This window comes from Juglans microcarpa x Juglans regia, chromosome 3S (genome assembly GCF_004785595.1).
Source record: "Juglans microcarpa x Juglans regia isolate MS1-56 chromosome 3S, Jm3101_v1.0, whole genome shotgun sequence".
NCBI classification, from domain to species: Eukaryota; Viridiplantae; Streptophyta; class Magnoliopsida; order Fagales; family Juglandaceae; genus Juglans; species Juglans microcarpa x Juglans regia.
In genome coordinates, this window is record NC_054599.1 from 5,524,116 (window position 1) to 5,544,113 (window position 19,998).

At 40.0% G+C, this 19,998-nt stretch overlaps 1 protein-coding gene across 1 annotated transcript; it reads right to left on the reverse strand.

Annotated features, from left to right (window-relative positions):
* Positions 1-3,874: 3,874 nt before the first annotated feature.
* LOC121258197 lies at positions 3,875-15,724 on the reverse strand. The gene is given in 15 exon segments (XM_041159592.1): positions 3,875-5,154; positions 6,540-6,829; positions 6,832-6,951; positions 7,897-8,021; positions 8,126-8,356; positions 8,501-9,287; positions 9,442-9,957; positions 10,161-10,547; positions 10,657-10,751; positions 10,868-10,953; positions 11,680-12,009; positions 12,106-12,810; positions 14,545-14,622; positions 15,144-15,264; positions 15,463-15,724. Coding segments are annotated over 14 exon segments (4,827 nt in total). The 5' UTR covers positions 15,213-15,264; positions 15,463-15,724; the 3' UTR covers positions 3,875-4,146.
* Positions 15,725-19,998: the final 4,274 nt, after the last annotated feature.

Below are 19,998 nucleotides of genomic sequence, written 5' to 3' on the forward strand. Positions count from 1 at the left end.
CTTCGTTGGTGGTATTTTGTTCCTTGCTAAATTTGCCGAAGGCAGCGGTGGTGGCATTGATTCTATGTTTGTTGGTCGCCTTGCTTCCAAGATCACGGGTCTCTTCGCATGTCTGGTTTCAAACAATCGGGCTAGGCCAATGGCGTCCGTGATGGACGTTGGGCGAGCCGTTTGTACGTCAGGTCGCACCGGTTCCTTGAGTCCACTTATGAAGCATCCCAGTTGATGAGTTGGGGCCAACTCCCCAACACGGCTCAGTAATTGCTCAAATTGCAGTTGGTATTCTCAGACCCTTCCCGTTTGTCGCAGCTTGCTCAACAAACCAAAGTGATCCTCGAACATTGTTGGTCCATAGCGAATACGAAGTCCTCTTTTTAACGCCTCCCATGATGTGATTTCTTCGGTATCTTTAAATAATTGATACCACATCTGCACCTCTCCTTCCAAGTGATAAGCGGCTAGCGGTAATTTTTCAATCTCCTCCGTTTGTTGATAGTCAAAGAACTGCTCCACGCGGTAGATCCAACTGGTCGGATCATCCATGCCATTGTATCGTGGAAAATCCGACTTGGCGGGTTTGGGGACTGCCAAGTTGTTCCCTCCACCATAGTTTTGTGCGTTCCTATTCCTCGACCCCGATCCTTCTCCATCGCTCGAACTCTTGTTGGCCAAAGAATCCACCTTCGCATTTATCTCCTCGAATTTTTTCATTAAACGTTCCATAAGGCTCCCAAAATTAGCCATTTGTTGTTCCAAACACTCGACTCGAGAGTCTGCCATGACCTGCTCTGATGCCAAATTGTTACGAGCACGAGTGGTTGATCGCGTAATTGGAGGTTCAACAGGAAAAGACGCAGGATCAACCCGGCGTGCTTTACCTATTGTGAATAAATCAGAAGAAAAGAGTGGGTTGTTTGAGAGGGACCCAACCTCGGCAACACATTGCTGGAATATTTTTAAGATACTCATTCAAATAATTCTTCCCAAACTTATAAGCATTGAACTTACAAGGAAAGGATTTACATTGCCATAGGGGACTTACGTACGTAAACGACGGACGCTAACTTACATACGTAAACGACGGACGCTAATTTACGTACGTAGACGACGAACGCAACGATGCTAACTTAACAAAATTAAACTAATTGATTTCAAAAGCAAATAAAGCAAGTCAATGCCTTAGTTTCCTTATTCAGAAAAACAGTAAATGGAAAGTAATAACTGTGGCGCTAAACTCCCGTATCAGTGTATAATGCACCTTTTTTTTATTATGGGTCCTGCTACCGTACCGATAAAAGGTACGATTGTTTGAACCGATCATTTGATTTTTTTTTACATATTTTTTAAATATCTTTAAATAATTTTTTAAAATATATATATATATAAGAGAAATGCTTCCCAGCTGTCGGGTTGAAAAACCCACAAAAGTAGCATTCTATTCAACTAATTCCACATAAGAAAGTACACTGTAAGACAAATACGCTCCACCATAGAGAATCACGGTCGTGCGTATGTTATTTGCCTTCTCATTTGCACCGCCCGCCCCTCTCTTTCTTGCTACATCCCTTTGCACTGCCCTTAGTCCAATGCCGATGCCAGCATCTCTGTCCGACGCTCTCTTCCTCGCACCGCCCCTCTCTTCCTGGCTCTGCCCCTCTCTTGCATAACTTTTATCAAACATCTAAAATGGAAGCATTTCTGAACAGATGAGGAGAGATAAGGAGAAATACAAAAACAACATTTCTTACACGTAAAAATTACACCATAAAATGCAACCGATAATTAATATTATAGCCACAATCAATTTGTCAACAGACCAAATAAGTCCTAATGATCTATTAATCCCAAAGAGTCCAAACAGTTTACATTCCAAGCAAAATCGAATTTAGGGTTGGTCAAAGCGCATACCAGAAATGGTTATCGCTGTTGCGAAGGGGGCTGAGCTTCAATGAAGGGCGGCTTTGAAGGGGTCTGATGCCGACATCGATGGGTTGAGCTTTTGGGTGCGATTCATGGGGAGTTCCACTGACGCAGCTGGGGGTTCCTTTGGGTGCGATTCCTTCAGGTTGAAATTAGCTGGGGGTTCCTTCGAGTGCGAGGGGTAAGAGGTTGAAATCACATAGAAGAGCTTGCCCTTTTCTGGTGTAGTGTTGCTTCAGGATAATTGTAGTGGAAGGCTTAAGTGTCTTTATGTGATTGGCAGGCTGTTATTTGCCTAATACCAACCCGACTGGTCCTAAGGATTTCCCTATATATAAATTCACTAATAACTACTTATTTAACTATTAAGTTTTTTCTTTTCTTTTTTTATATGGAAATAGACTTCATTTCATTCAATGATCCGAAGTCACAACTGTGACTTATCAGTACAGGAAAAATTCAGATTATAAGTCAAACTACACATCTGCTCTGGGGCATCCCCACACACATTGTGGTGGACATTATATTAACTTCTTAATAACTCTCTCCTAACAGAGAAAACTCTCTGTAAAAACAGAACTAAATATCCCCTTCCGTCTTCTCAGGGAGAAGGAGTATGGGATACTGCTGCTATGGATACCAAGTGCAATAGCCTATTTCTTCTTTATTAATAACTAAACAACAAAAACTACAACATAAAACACAACAAAAACAACAGAACCATAAGCACCGGCATGAGCCCAGACGGCACGCCCACCGCAAGCATCAGCTTCACAAGCCCAAATTGTATGAGCACCCAGCTCTCGCATGAACATTAGCCTCCACTGCGCAGGCCGACCGTACGACCGCCGGCCGTAGCATCGATTGGCACTCTCGACCAACTCTTGCCCCAAATTGCATCTGATCTAATGGCTCAACACTTCACTCAAGTCAAAAAGAAGAAAAGAAACAAAAAAACTAAGAAAACTGAGGGACAGAACACAAAGCAGTGTCAGTGGCGCATGCAACTCTAGAAGAAAAGCCGACGGTCAATCTTTGAAGTCCCAGAGTTAGAGGTCCTAGAAAAGCCGAGCGTTGCGTTGGCAGAAGGTTCCTTGGTGGCACGTGAGGGTCACGCGCCAACGAGCTCCAAAACTTCCCCCCGTGCATGCAAGCTACGCTCCACTCCGGTTGGCACCACATTTGGTGAATGTGAAGATCGGCGATTGGGCAGCATCCAAGTGAGGCACGTGTTAGCTAATGGGCGTCAGAAAGTCCCAAATGACGATCCTCCCTTATTTGGCTTGAAAAAAATAAAAATCAAAACCAAAACACTACACAAGAAAAGAAAACAAACAGATGAGAGGGGATGGGGGAAGGAAGGAGGGAGGGGGGAAGGAGCCGAAGCTCCCACCCCCTTCAACCGGATCTAGTGTTTGGGAGTTTAGAGAGAAGTGAGAACGTTTTAGAGAGGGAGAGATGAGTGTTAATAATATCTACGAATATGTCTCCCTTAACATGTTTGAGTTTTAAAAAAAAGCATGTATCAATCTATTTAGGAGTCCAGTTTATCGGTCCCCCAAGCATTTTCGTTTTATAATTCAACATGGTAACCATATACTGCACCTTTTTATTTATTATTAATGATGAGTTAAGGCCTAGACTCATGTAATGCATTTTCTCATCATGCAAATGAGGTAAATCACTTGTCGAATCCAACGGTTCGAAGATTAGACCCCTAGAAGTTGTTAGCACCCAACGATTCGGAACTTAGATCTAAAGGGAGCACAGAGCCAAGAACCTTACCAGTTGAGCCAACTCCAAGGGTTCAACCTTTTTATTTTCAATTTCAACCCTTGCATGCAAACCTAACACCTTGATAAATTACTACAATCAAGGTGTGTGCAAGGTTCGAGAACTGACTCAAGAAAAGTTAGGTTAAAATGACATGAAAACCTTTCGATGAACACGTTGGTTTGCAAAGTCCTACTGAAATTTCGATAAGTCTGCCTGCTATCATTCTCTTTATATACAGATAGTCGTAGGTATGCACTCAAAAGAAAAACAGACAAGAAATTAACCAAAATGAAAAAAAAAAAAAAAATGGTAAATCCTGTATTGGTATGAACATATGGAAAATAGGTTTCACCTATGATGCCCTGGGAGATCAGCGTGCACGATCCAGTACACATTCACCCCAATCATGTGGGGCACTCTAATGTACATAATGCTAACATTGCCACTGTTCTATTTGTCCCGGAAGCCCCCGAAAAGCAGCCTCGAGTTACTCAAATTGTTTCTTTCGGGCAGGGGCTGCTCTGTTTTTGAAACAGGTTTTACAGTCAGTTCTTTGTCTTGGAATGGGAACGAGAGAGAAAGGGAGAGGGATGCAGAGACATCATCCTCATCCTGCTCCTTCGCCTTCACCTTCGCCTTATCCGGGGGCTTATCTTGGTTATATTTGCTGCCTACTTCCCCAACAAAGAAAGGCAGCATTCCTTTACTTGCTGGCTTCGTCTCAGCCCCTAAAGCAAGCTCAAGATTTGGAACCCCATCATGTAATTTATCGTCATCATCAGGTGAGAGCTTTTCCCAAGGCATTGAATTCTCCCTGGATCGAAAATCCCTTGCTTGATGTGAATCCACAGGAAAAAAGTACCTTTCATGATTTCCCAAATCCTCTAAAATAACTTTCTCGTCACAAGGTTCGTCACATTTCTTCTCAACAGAAGAACAGGGACCAGGATCAATTGTTTGAGATGTAAATTTATCATTCCCAGAATTTCTACCTGTAGAAATTTTATGTCCAAACATAACACGAAAACCTGTCTTCAGCCTTTTATCACCGCTTTCTCCATCAACCATCATTCTAATTGCTTCATTCCAGGGCATGCTCTGACTCATGCCAGAAGTCTGGGGAGGTGTCTCTGAAAGATCCGAGTAGGGGCGTTTCCGGTGATTGGTCATGTCTCTCTCCATAGCTGCCTCCCTATCCACATACCCAACATCTCCCATCAGTTCCCTCTCAAATTTAACTTGATCCTGGACTCCATTCATTCTATCCTGAACATTCCCCAAGACACCTACCTCCTCATGGCTAAGGGGAAGAATTTTCGAAGACGTCTTATTTTCTCTGTGAGAAGAATTGTCCCAATGCATTGCTACCTTGTCACCATTGTTGGAGCCACTCTTTTCTGACACCTGAATTGAGGTTTCAAGCTCTGCCTCCACTCTGTCCGGAAGAATCAGCTCTTTCTGCATTAAGAAAGAACCTTAATATGCATCACAGAAACCAGTGTGCATGACTAAGAGGAGATCTTGTGATTGAAATTAAGTTGAATAAGAGTTAAAGCTACAAATTTAACACAGAATAAGGGAATCATTTCCGGGATTTATTTCCTAATGCATATAATTAATTAGGTGTGTCCACCTAAGATAGTTTTTTCTCTCCCCCCCCCCCCCCCCCCCCCCCCCCCCCCCCCCTCTCTCTCTCTCTCTCTCTCTCTCTCTCTCTCATGTGTCAACATACAAGAATTATTAAATTCTCAGACCATAAGCTTTTAACAAAAAAGAACTGACAAAACAAGCAATCTGGCTCATATCAATATAAAGTTTAAGAATAAGAAGGCTCACTGGACTTTAACCAACAGCAAGAAAAGCCATAAAAACACGAATCAAGGCTAAACTTGGCTGAAATTTACTCTTACTTGTAAACTTACAGTCCTTACTGGTGAGAGTGCAAATTACTGTTTTCCATATGTTCAATTTATACAGGATATACTACTGTGTGCACTACTCTATCAGCATGTATATTTGTCAGAAAAGCGACTAAACTACTTGCTAGTAACAACAAATAAAAAATAGAAGGAAATACAGGGGGAAAAACCATTGTGGTTTCCATGATTTTGGCCTCAAAACTACAGCTTTCAGCTAGATAAACTTGAGACCCGAGTTTAGCTCAATTCCAATCAGAGACCTTTGTTGGGTCCTCCGTTGAAATTGATTCTACAGTTGCTAATGTAAACCCCACTCAAATCCATAGGGAAAAAATAAACCAAAAGCAATAATACAAAACGAAGGAAAAAAGAAAAAACAGATGTAGTAACCGGGGCAACCCATGCCACATAAGGAGGGATGGGATCCCCCCCTCCTTTTTTCATCCTTCTTTTTTTTTTTTTTTTTTTTTTTTTTTTTTTTTTTTTTTTTTTTTGCTTTTATATTTATCGTGGTTTTTACCCTATTCTTTACACGTGAAAGACGCATTAGACTGGGCATCCACATGGCAATACTTCTATTTATAGAGGCCTCAAATTTAGGTTAAATTAATGTCACAAATTTATCAAATTAAAAACTGGAATCTCAACGTCAAATTGCGACTCTATTTAAGTAGCAATATATTAAAAAGTATGAGGGCTTTCTTTTTCAATTAACCAAAGCTAAATGAAGCCTAAAAATTGAAAGAGCTGCAAGAGGTAATAGAGGAAGAAAAAAATGTATGTGCGAGTGTGTGTCTCAATATATGAGCAATAGTCTGAGTGTGTGTGTGCGCACATGAGAGAGAGAGAGTTTAATCTTTTTTGAAAGTTTAAGAATATGCATGTTCACATCCTTCCATGAATTTGGGAGGAAATCAACGTTACCGAGGATGCACTGCTACGTCTCATTTCTGGACCTAACTGCACACTGCTTGCTCCTATCTTTGAAATGGATTTGGAGTCAAGTTTACTATCATGCTGCTCCAAATTTTCTTGGTATCCTGAACACACCTGTTCAATGGAAGTTACAGGATTATCATAATTCCCACTTACTGTAGCACTAGTCTGATTAGCATTGGATGTTATGACCATATTGCAAGATCTGTCACACCCTGGTAATTCTTCATCCATACACCTTGGTGAACATAGCTTCTCGGACATGGTCACAGCAGCAGGGGAACATCTTTGTCCAGTGGTACCACATTCAAACTGGGAATATGTAACTTCTTTGTCGAATCAGTACAATCCACCCTCTTTCCCCTGAACACACCCCATAGAAAAAACAACATATTCCAACCTGCCAATACCAGAACAAATTTCAGCAGAAATGTCATTCATAGACATGGTACTATGTACTCGTGCACAATGAGGAAAGGAAAAGGAAATATTTTCACCCCTAGGCATGTAGACCACAAGCCATTACGCTTAAGCAAACTTGATTAATTCAAACCTAATGGAAAATCAAATTTTTGCAAAATTTTTGCCAAAAAGACAATAATCTTAATTGTTTTTTTAGGCAAAATATAGAACAACAATAATCTTGCAAGTAAAAAGGATAAGAATGGTAGTTGCAAAATTCAAGAGGCTCAACTTATAAAAGAACAAATCAAGAGGCTCGATAAAAAAACAAGATTAACACTTATAAAAAATAATCAACAAGATTAACAGATGGATTTATTTTTAAGCATACACTATCCTAGGAATATATTTGATTATCAAATTAAATGGACTTATTGTTCTCATTTGCCTTTCTGTGTACCTCTAGCGTTAATCATTCTGGTCAAACATTCTAAATCTTAGGGTTTCTAATTTAAGGGTCTCCTAGGAGAATCAGGAGTGCCCGGCAGCAAATAAATATCAATTTACTAATACAATACAACGAATATCTCTGCATCTCCTGTCGATATCCATATTTAAGGAGTCACAGCATAGACATCCATATTAGTAACCTGCACCATATCCAGTGCTGTGTAGGTGTGGGTGAATATATATCGGCATATCATCAACATATATGATTCCACTTGTCCTGCAGTCACAGAATCTGTGTATCCATACTGTGTCATAGTCAGTCTTCATATTTGTTATGATGCTCATGGTACAGGCCATGCAACATCAGCAAACTAGTTCTTGAGCCTCAAATTAGTGTAAAACTCAAGTAGTAAACCCCAGAAGCCTATCATAGTGTTAATGCTACAAGATACTACAATGTGTCCTGATGATAAAATTTATATTTGATCCTTACGCTGTGACTTCTCAGGAAGTTGGTTGGACGGAAATATTAAAAGTTCAATGCCATCAAAGTTTCCTTTCAGGGCTAAATCGTTCTTGATCATATTATCCAACAGGCTCTTGTAGTTTCTCTCATAACTGTACCACAAGCAACAGAAAAAATTATTATCACAATAAGAAACAAGAGACATGCATAAAGAGTACCACTTCAATTATTAATAAATATTATTACATATGCATACCTCTCGTGATCTTTTGCAAAGAAGTATAGAGCAATGTTATCTTCTTTGGCACCACTTTCATAAAACTGGGATGGCCAGGTGCTAAAGCGAGGTACTTCATGTAGGGAAACTTTGTGGGGAAACTTGTTCACCACTTCGAGAACTTTAGGTGATGCACAAGTTGATAGATGTGCTTGAACTCCATCACATAATTCCAGAAGTTTTCCACCTCTGTGCAATTCAAAACGTCCCCTGCATATGAATCACAAAATCTTATCTAGAAGACCATTTTTGAAAATATATGAGTGACATAGAAAATGAAAACAAATGATGGTGACAAATGCTTTCTCAGCAACAGGCGGATACATGATTTACAGATATGTATATGAATCTTACTGCCAGATAGATTCATATTCAGGAACGATTGACGTCTTCAGGAGAACGGACGTTATAGAAGCTTGACAAGAGAAATCTGTTACTCTAGGCTTTCCAACAGAAACAATGGTTGAATATGAGTCCCCCAGTTTGGATAAAAAAGCATCAGTTCGGTTTGAAGCAAACTGCTTCAAAGTATTGGTGGTAATCTGTTTAGAAGAGTCAGAGATAGAACTCCCAAGTATAGCTTGCCTCTCATGACTTCCTTCAGACGAGACAATATCCTTAGATTTATTCCGAACCAATAATTGATCCTGAGAAGCTATTTTGTAATTCAAGTCTGTGTTTGACACGGACAAGTCATCAGGTTGATCAAGTACTCCTTTCTTCCTGTAAATTTCAGGCCTTCTCAGCAAAGCAGCATGAATTGCAGCTTTTAATTTATTGCCTTCATGCTTTTCCCCTTTAGAACTTCTTGCGGCAGATGCATCAGTACTAGAATCCTGCAGGATACTCATTGTGCAGAACTCTGCAGCATGCCCAGTATCTTTACATTTTTGACAGAAAACGCTTTTGGAGGCACTTGAAGCAGTAGGCCTTGGGCGAATACTGCCCTCCCTAGTTTTCTCATGTTGATTTGTTATCTCCTGTGACTGAGGCAAGCCATCTTGCACAGTTCCATCAGCATAATTGGATGGTCTCCCAGCATTCAAAGAATGAGTGGACAAGGGTTCATCCTTAACGGTAACTTGATTCAACTTTTGTTCAGCAGCAGAACTGCACATCCCACTAATAGATGAAGCTCCAACTGCATTAAGCAAACACAAAGATATCATCTTGGCTTCACTTGATCAACAAAAGAAAAATAGACTAACCACATAAAAAAGCATCAGAGAAACAATGAGCGTAAAAGAAATTGATATGGAATTAGCAGTCCCTTCAGGAAGAAGGCAAGATCGCACCTGAAGTAACTGGAATTTCTACACCTTTACGACCTAGACTGCTGTAAACTTTTGATAAACTTAATTTCCCATCAGACTGGACAGCCTTTGACTCTCGGTTGTTGCTTAAATATGAAGGCAGACTGGTTTCACCACGAGACGTGAACTTTTGGTCAGCCTTAGGTGTTGAAACAGTGGAACTAGTTGTTGTTGAACTGACCATAGGATGATCCTGTTTACAAAAATTTTTTCTTTCAAATGTACCGCGTTCTTTTGCTTGTTTCGATCCTTTTAGATCTTCAACATCAGTAAATTTAGATGAAAGCATTTTAACTTTTGATTCAGCAGCATTTGTACGTCCTGAGTTTGCAGATTTAAATGATATAGATTTGCTTATCCTTCGGGCACGCCCGTCATTCGTCTCAATGGAGGTATGTTCTCTAGCACCCTTCTGCTTTTGAGGAAAGTCTTCATCTACAAGTTTAACGTTTGTTTTGTAATTTAAGGTGTTGAATGAATTGGATTTTACAAAAGTACCTGTACATGGAAAAATAATCAATTGTTGCTTAAGATAATAAATCGTTAAAAAACTCAAGTAAAGGTAGGCGTACAATGAGTGACCCATAGCTTTTGCACAGGTAATGATATACCATATACATAGAGAGAGAGAGAGAGAGAGAGAGAGAGAGAGAGAGAGAGAGGGGGGGGGATGTTCCCACTAGCATAATCTATTTGCTTACCCTTGGGAGTTTGAAGCCGTGGACCAGTCATAGAAGAGCGTGCAGTTTCAAAAATATCATTACAGGAGTGATTGGAAAAAGATGTTTGATCAGCAGACTTTACTTTTCCCTTATCTAAGCTCTTGGATGACGAAGTTCGAGATAGTTCAACTACTCTGCTGGGACTTGATGGCTTTGGTGATCCTGTAACTATTCTGCTGGGACTTGAGGGCTTTGGTGATCCTGTAACTATTCTGCTGGGACTCGAGGGCTTTGGTGATCCTATAACTATTCTGCTGGGGCTTGAGGGCTTTGCTGAAGCCACTTCCATATTCTCTGCATGCCTCTTGCCAGAAATATGTGTACTTGAAATGACTTTGTTTGTTTGTTTTCCCTCAACTTCTGAACCTTCAAATTCAATTTAAAACTGAGATTAGAGAATATTTAAAACAGACCATGTACGGTGTCCATGTTCTCTCCTTTTCTTTTCCATTCAATATGGTTATTTAAGCGTTACCTTGCTTCTGATTTTCAGATTCCTCGGCAGACTTGCATTCTTCACACAGCCAATCACCTTCAGGAAGTTTTTGGAGCATTTCTCGCATGCAATAGCTGATTGATATCAACAGTGTTCAGAATCATACTTATCACAAACTTATATATTAAAACAGTATAAGCAACTAACAAAAAAGGTCAACCGAGAGGGTTTATAAGTTTTTTATGCTTACGTGTGCTCTGCACCATCACTGCACCTACTACATATCGCAAGTAAATTCTCACGACCTTCATCCCCACAAATATCACATACTTTTACCTGTTTCCAACATATTAAATCAGCAAGATGTTGATTTTCTAGTTAAAACAATGATTTCAACAGTAAGAGCAAATATCAAAGGGGGGTTCTTCCATCAAAGGGAAAAATAATGCAACAGAAAAAGATAATTACTGGCAAAAAAAGTGGGGCAGGAGAGAGAGAGAGAGAGAGAGAGAGAGAGAGAGTACAAGGAGCAGGTAAGCCCCAACTTCTCTTAAGAAAATATCATGTACTAAATTAGCCCATCTAGGGATCCAAGGCCAATACCTAACCGTAACCTTTAGAAAAATCCCTTCTTTTCTTCAGCATGATGTAAATAATTCCTACGAGTTGTTTTCTATTTTATTCATTTCACAATAAGAAGATCCATTTCCATAACATCAAACACATTTGAGATACCCACTTTAAGGAGAGTTATGATTTCTAAGCATAGCACCGTTTGAAATTAGTAGAAGTACAACTGTATTCACATTCATGGGAATCACAACATAAGCCGCATTCTTGTTACAGTAAGTAATCAATAAAATGCACTCATGCAATGATATTTATCTGAATTCCGGTTTCAAACTATCTAGAAAAACACCTAAGGATAGCCAGGATGCATTGTGGAAAAGAGGGCAAGGGGACCCACAGGTAAAGTCAAATGATTATAAACAAAAAAACAGAAAAAAAATCATATTAGGAAGAAAAAAGGGAGGGAGAGGAGAAGGCAAAAATAATACTCACATCTTGCTCCACAATGTCGGACCCATCACTTCCATCCCCAGAAACAGATTGCAAAGGAGGCTCATGCATGTCAGGTAACTTAACCAATTCCAAGGACCTGACATTGTGCTCATCCTTGCCTAAAGTTTTCAAAGTTTCTTTTGGTGAGTCCGCACTATCCATCTCAGTCTCTGCTTCGGACTTTGGAAATTTTTTCATGGAAACCTCAGAACTGCCACAAATAAGGCCACCTTTATTTGCAAAAGATTTCTGGACAGAAACAATGTTGGACGCTGCCTCTTTAATTAATGACAAATTGGTATCTTCCGTAGAGCACTCCAGAACTTTATCCTGAATATGAGAGGGTGGATTCTTTTCTAAATCCATAAAATTTGTATTGCAAGAAAGAGATATACCACTATGATAATGGGAGTATGAACTGCGCACCTTCGGTGTAATACTGCTACCATCTGCATCTTTTGAAATAGGGAACTCTAATGAGCCAAACTTGTTGAATTGAGTTGCCTTGCATGATCCCTCTGGACCTAAAGTACCAACTAAAGCTTTACTACTGATATTCCTGTTGTGATTACTAATTGCTACATTCACATCATTCGCTCCACTCACACATGAAATGTTATCATCATGACCTTCTTCTGATTTAATTTCCTCATACTTATTTGAGAAGATTCTCTTATCCAAAACACACTGTGCTTTGGATGAAATTTGATCATCTGAGCTACTTCCTCCAGAAGCCAGCTTTGGAAGCATCTCAAGATCTTCTGAGGCATCAGATATCACAGAAGACCTTAAGGTTGCTTTACTATCAGCATTTTCACAGAAAGAATCATGACCGGAATTAACACTGAGTATGTTACTGGTTTCACTGGTGGTATGCTGTAAGCAATCAGATGCTCTACTCTTCATAGAAGATAAGGGACCACTCTCATTAAGAGAATACTGACTAGTAGCATTTACTCGACAGCTTTCATCAGAAAACTCCTCAGCCTTTGACCCCATCAGAGCTCGGTTCAGATGCAGACAAGATGAGCAAGGAGCGAAGCACACATTACAAGTCCCAGACTCCCCTCTCATATGACCCCTCTTACTCATGGTACACTTCCCAAATTTTGTTTCAGGTCGAGAAGATGCCTGATAAAAACCAAAGCAATAACTGAGAAAGAAAGGCAGAAAGAAACCACAATAAAATGTTGAGTTTCTGGTTCTACCATCCAAAAACAATATACATCACATAAACATTCTAAGGCCTAGTAGCTCATGCACCAATTAGATGCCCTTTGGTTCAGCTAACTTACATTGAACTCATGCCCCAATCAGATGACATAGCATACCATAGATAAAATATATAAGTTGTAAAAAAAGTTAAATATAAGTCATGTTTGACTTGGTAATTGCGATTCGGTTACACGTGTTCCTGGATTGGGTATGGTGTAAGCCTAGGGTTCACCATTTAGTACTTGTTTTAAAAATAAATAAGTCATTGTATCCAACTAGTCACAAAGTCGAAATGCTAATTCATCTTCTCCCTGTCAACAGCAAGACAAAGTAAAACACAGCACAACATAGAACAAGTTTATTAGTCCATGAAGTTAATTACATACTTGATAATAAGTGCATGGAAGAACAACAGAATATTAAGCTTTTCAGAATTTGGTAACATCACACAAGCATTCGAAGCCACTTCACCTGATTCCTCATGCACTATAGAATATTATATGAACACAATCAATTCTCTTTAAGCTAAACCTAGAGTCTATGCACATGTTTGGCTTTACTTTTCAATATTTTTCAAAAACATTCCTGAGAAATTTTCATCTACAATCTAAATGTCTTTGAAACCCCAAAATTTTGGAATCCCATAATATCTGTATTTTTTGAAAAATAAAATTACTCTAAAAATGTTTTATCTAAACAACTTTTCAAATCTCCCTACCCACTTTTACAAATCCAATGCAAAACATATCTCAAATTCTTTTCCAAACAACTTCTCGTTTTTCTTATATGACAATAAAAAACCACATTTCAAAATTCTCTTTCAAGAATTCTAACAAATTCCCACACAAAATATAATAAACAATTCAAATTTTTCAAATCACAAAACAATAATAATATTCTAATAATATTTTATTCAACTTTCAATTTTCATCTAAAACCATCTCATCTCGCTATCCAAACAGCTCCTAACTAAACATGCCCACAGAACTGGAAAAATTGCATACCTAAATGTTGAAAACCTAAAAAATACATAACCACACTCATCTACAGCTGTTTTTTTATCGGTAACACTCATCTCCATATGCACAAGTAACTTATTGTCTAAAGAAATTCTAGAAGAGTGAAGCACCTCGCATTATACAAAAATAATAACTCTATTTGTTACTTTGAAAGAATGAAGATGCATGAAAGAAAAGGATAAAGATAGAAAATCCACCAAGAAAGATTAAGTTCCAAAACTAAAACACAACAAGGAGAATCCTTTGACTCTCTCTCTGTATTACCAAATTACGTCATTAGGCCAGCGAAGACTGTCCAAAGGAGATGTAACCGGGAGTGAGCCGGATTTTGAAAATTGGCAAAAGACCCAGATTGGGTACTTTGTTCGCCAAAAGTTGCATTTTCGGGTGGTAAAATCCAAAGTGTTGAACAAGACAACTGTCCAACTTTCAATAAACAAATCACATACACTTGTCCAGTAAGGCGTATTCGCACACATATAAACGGAAAAATACTTATTTCTACAATGTTGAAATTAAAGCAAATGAAAAGCTTCATCAAAAGGAAAAGACAAAGTAGATGATAAAAACTTTTTGGGGGTAAGCAAATAGAAGATACTAACAACAGATATAAAGTAGCCTGTCATCTCACCATGTTCTTTTCAATATCATGATCTTTCTCATCTACAGGCCCTTGCATCCGATAACTCCCTCTCAAGACTGGTGATATCTAAAAAGCATATCCAAATTACATCAATTGCTATCACCACAAAAAGAGAACGCTTCCAATGCACCTAATAATTATACCAACGTAGCAACAAAACACTGGTAGCAACCAAAAAGAAATGTCATGCCAAAAGAAGCCACAAACCCGACAGGCAAAAGATGGAAATATAGGCAGATGACCTTCACACTTGTCCAATATCATCACCTCAGACATAATTGCAGCCATACATAGATGTACAAATAAATTGGGCTGGAAAAGAAATATTCCAAAGTAAAGCACTATCATGAAATATTAAGGATACCAAATTCAGACAAATTTCCTCATGAACCAAAACCTTAATAAACTAGTATATAACCAAAAAAAACCCTAAACCAACTAATACACTGCATTCGCTCATGGAAAATTATGTCATTTCAATCCCAGAACAAAGTTGACAGAAAAACGAGTTCAAAATCGAAAGCAAAATCAATTAAGACAATTGCAATTAGAAAAACCAAAAACCCCTAATTTTGAATTTTACATGCCTCCGCTTCGGCAATCGACTCGGTCGCATTGTACAACTCCTCCACAGTACGTTCTCTCCGCTCGGCCATCGCCGCCACAACGATCAATCGGCGGTACAATCAAACGCGAACTCCTAAGAATCTGTAAAATTTCTCTCGGTAATTGCAGAGAAACTTTTACTCTGATTACTACCCAGCAAGTTGTGCCAAAATTTTAGGTTCCAGAGAACACAGCCAGATGAGCTTCCTACTATATATTATTACAGAGGATCTGATACATATCTTGCCATTTATTACGCGTAAATAAGAATAAATACAGATAAAATAAAGAATCGTATACCCTGTTTCTCTCTCTACTTTCTCTCTCTATGATCCGAAGAAAAAAATCGTTGAAATGAGTCTCTGAGAATCAACCTTCGTGTGAGCTTAAATTGCTCCTCTCTCTCTCTCTCTCTCTCCCAAAATTTGCTCTCTCTAAAATGAGGGAAAACTCTCTTTCTCTCTCTATTTTTTTTTTTTGTTTCTCGCTCCAAACTAAATTTTTCTTTTTTTATACATACTCTCTCTCTCTCTCTCTCTCTAGATTTTCTCGCCGTTCTCTCTCAAGATTTTCTAGGGAAAATGAAATAAATATTTTTGTATATTTTGCTGTTTTATTATTATAATTTATTATGAGGCCCAGGTTTGAATTTTTGTATAAAAGACCATAATGCTGCGGAGGATATAAGCGAATTGAGCGCGCGTGCCAATCTTCTGTACTGTCATGTTTTCTACGTGCGTGCGTAAGAATCTGTACTATAAAACGTGCGAGTTGCAAAGGTTTGGAGTGATTGTACACGTGGGACCATCCTAGCGGGGGATCTGTGTTTGGCTATTGTAATCGTGTGGTGATCAAAATCTTCTCTCTACGATCGCTTGTTTGAAAAGTTCTGTTCAATTAGAAAAGAGAGACGGCACAACTTGTTCATTGATACACGAAAAGAAGTCACAAAAATAAAATTTATAATTTGATATAATTTGTTGTGACACAATAGATCTATTTTTCTAATAAGAAGAGTTTTACAATCTAATGTACTATAATAAATAACATCAGTTTGTGAGTTTTTTTTTTTTTTTTTTTTTTTTTTGTAAAATGGATGTTTACATCCCCTACCGAGTTGTGCCTAACTTATCCCAAGGAGTTCACTTATCCCAAGAACCCCCGTAACCAAAGTGTATCAGCCCACAAGCCAGCAAAAGGAGAAAGGGGTCGATGACCCATGCGAAAAGAGAGTACGTGTGGGGACACTAGCATTTCTAACATCGCCCTACACACGTCTGTAGTGGTAGGATCATGTCATTCTCAATGACAGATACGGAAGACAGACAGGGATCTCGATATGGCCCCATGTCCCTAACAAAGTGCAAGGTGCAAATCCATGTCCCTGACATAGAGCACAAAAAGTGGCCACATTCACCAACCTGCCACAAGGACATGGCCCAGGGAGGCCATGCCGCATTAAAGACGACAACGTAGTATCCCGTACCAAAGACAGACACTTCTAACACAGGATACAGAGGACCACCTAGGCAAACAATATAAAAGCCAACCACCAGGTTAGAATTACAAACTTACAACCTCTCACGCACTGAAATTCTCTCTAGGAGCTTGAAATTGACTTGGTATCGAAGATGTTTCATCAACATCGTGCCCCACTTTCCTTGTGTTGTAGGTGGTTGAGACCAGTGACTTATGTTCGAAATACGTCGTCAACAGTGGTGCCATCTGTGGAATCTAGTGATAAACAAACATGCTCGGAGCGCTAATGGGGCAGACGCCGGCGAGGAAGAAAGGAGGAAAATGCACCATGAACTGCGCAGCCTCATGGATAAGAACTTTGTCGTCAATCAATCAGTTGCTCACTAGCACAAACTTGCACTATAGCACAGAGGTGATAGCAGTATTGCTACCTCCAAAGTTTCTTGTTTCCCAAACGGAGATATATGACAAGTCCAAAGACCCACTAGAGCATCTGGAGACCTTCAAGACCCACATGACTCTGCATGAGTTTCCGAGAGAAATAGCTTGTAGAACCTTCTTGCCGATCTTAAAAGTCACCGCGAGAGGGGGGTTCGAGGCACTACTGCCTGTCTCAATTGACAGTTTTGGTGAGTTGACCCAACTATTTCTAACACATTTTATGGCAAGCAGAAGAATAAGGTGTTAGGCTACTTACCTCCAATTCGTCAAGCAGCTGGAAGATGAGAGCCTAAAAGCATGCTTGGCTAGCTTCAATAAAAAGCGTATGACGATAGATGACCAGGATGAGAAGATCAAGCTGGTAGCGCTCTTGGGTGGCATATGGCCTTAAAACCGATTCATGGTAGAGTTGGCAGGAAAAACTCCCACGACGTTGTGGGAGCTCATGAACAAGGCGGATGATTTCACTAATGTTGAGGATACTCTTCGGGCCCTGACCACTCCTAAGAAAACCAAATTAGAACAGACCCATAGGAGGTCTAACACATTGGGGCGGGTAAAAGTGTCGAAGAAACTTTAAAAAAAAGCACAGTAGGATAGGAGGTGAGAGGAGGGCACTTCCTTAAAAGGGCAAGGAGCCAAACATGCACGATCTAGCCTAAACATGCAAGAGGGAAGTAAACCAAACACTCAGGAAGCTGACAACCACAACCGCGGTAATCGCCATTATTGCACCTACCACCAGACGAAAAGTCACAACACTGAGAACTGCTACACCCTAAAAAAGAAAAGGGATGAGTTGGAGCGCCTCGTTGCTCAATACCCTACAGATCGAAAGAGGGAGTTAGAGCAAGGTTGAGGGAGGTCTTGAGGGTCGAGAAGGAGCGAAAGCCCTAAAAGGCGGAGGGAGGACCGAGAACCCATAAAAAACCCGCCTCGCTGAATCTCAACTCATGGAAATAGCCCACTGGGAGAGATTCGTATTGTAGTCAGGGGCTTTATCGGGGCAGTTTCACCTCATCCTAAAGAAAAGCACACACCCAAATGGCGTAATATGAAGTGTATTTGGCGAAGAGACCCCTAGCCAACCAGAGGAGGTGTCTATCGACGACAATAGAGAATGGGTCTTATACCCCCACGACGACGTGTTGGTGGTAAACATTCTTGTCTCCAACTTAATAACCTGGAGGGTCCTAATCGATAATGGTAGATCAGCAGATATCCTCTTCTAGGATGCTTTCACCAAGATGGGAATCGATCCCAACCGCCTGTGACCGGCACCCATGTCACTCAAAGGGTTTTCGGGGAACGTTGTCCAACCAATTGGAACCATTACTTTGACAATCTTGGTCTGCAAGGCCCTAGCACAGCCGCGATGATGGTCGATTTCTTGGTAATGAAAGCTCATTCATCCTACAATGTTATATTGGGGTGACCAACCCTAATTAATCTAAAGGCAGTAACGTCAATTTACCACCTAAAGATGAAATTTTCTATGGTAATCAGCGTAGAAGAGATTTGGAGCGAGCAAGTGCTAGCGCGAGAGTGCTATGTACAAGAACTGCAGACCAGGGTAAGGGATGTTCGCATAGTTGAAGGCCTAAACTACGGAATAGAACCACCACCCCTCCAAAGTTCACCGACAAAGAAGAACGAGCTAGTCACTCTGGATCCAAATCACCCCGAGGAAACTATTAAACTAGGGACTAGGATGAAGCGAAAGATAAGGCGGGCAATGAAGCAACTCATCACCGAGCACCAGAATGTGTTTTCCTAGAGCCACAAAGACATGACTGTGATAGATAATTGGATAATTTAGCACCACTTCGATGTGGATCTCGAGGCAAAAAAAGTTCTGCAAAAGCACCAAAGTTTCAATGTAGAGAAATGCACCGCCATAGCCAACGAAGTCAATCGCCTTCTAGCCACGAGATTCATCTTACACTACTTGGAATGGCCATCCAATGTAGTATTAGTGAATAAGTTGAATGGAAAGTGGAGGATGTGCGTCGACTTCACTGACCTAAAAAAGGCATGCTCGAAAGATAGCTTTCCATTGCTCTGCATTGACCTGATCGTGGACTCCACCGAAGTTCATCGCATGTTCAACTTTATGGACTCTTACTAAAGGTATAACCAAATCCGAATAAACCCTAAAGATGAGAAGAAGACATCGTTCATAATGGGCTGAGGACTGTATAGCCATTAAGTCATGTCATTTGGAATAAAAATGTCAGAACCACCTACCAACAGTTGGTTAATTGCATGTTCAAGAGCTATATAGCAATATGGAGGTCTATGTGGATGATTTACTCGTCAAGAGCAAAGTGCCAAGCAGCACTTGGCGAACCTGCGTGAGGCCTTCACAATACTACAATGGTACCAGATGAAACTCAATCCAGCAAAGTGTGCTTTCGGAGTATAGTCCAAGAAGTTTTTGAATTTCATGGTTTCAAACAGGGGAATAGAAGCAAACTCAAAGAAGGTAAAGGCCATAATAGACATGCATCATCCCCAAAATGTAAACGAGGTGCAAAGGTTAGCCGGGCGAGTAGCAACACTCAACCGGTTTGTTTCCTGGTCAGTGGACAAATGCCTACTATTCTTTCGGATATTTTGGAAGGCGCAAACTTGGGACAACGAATTCAATCGAGCATTCGGGAAACTCAAGGAATATCTTACCACTATCGCCTGCAGCATAATCTCGGACACCGGGCTACAGTTCTATTCAAATCACTATCGCGAATGGTGCATGGAATTAGGGATCAAGTTCAAATATTCTTTTCTGGGCCACCCACATGCCAACAAGCAAGTCGAAGAAACCAACAAAAAGCTACTCAGGATACTAAAGAAGAAGGTAACTGATAAGACGGGAAGTTTGGTAGAGGAGCTCCTCTTGGTCCTATGGGTCTATCA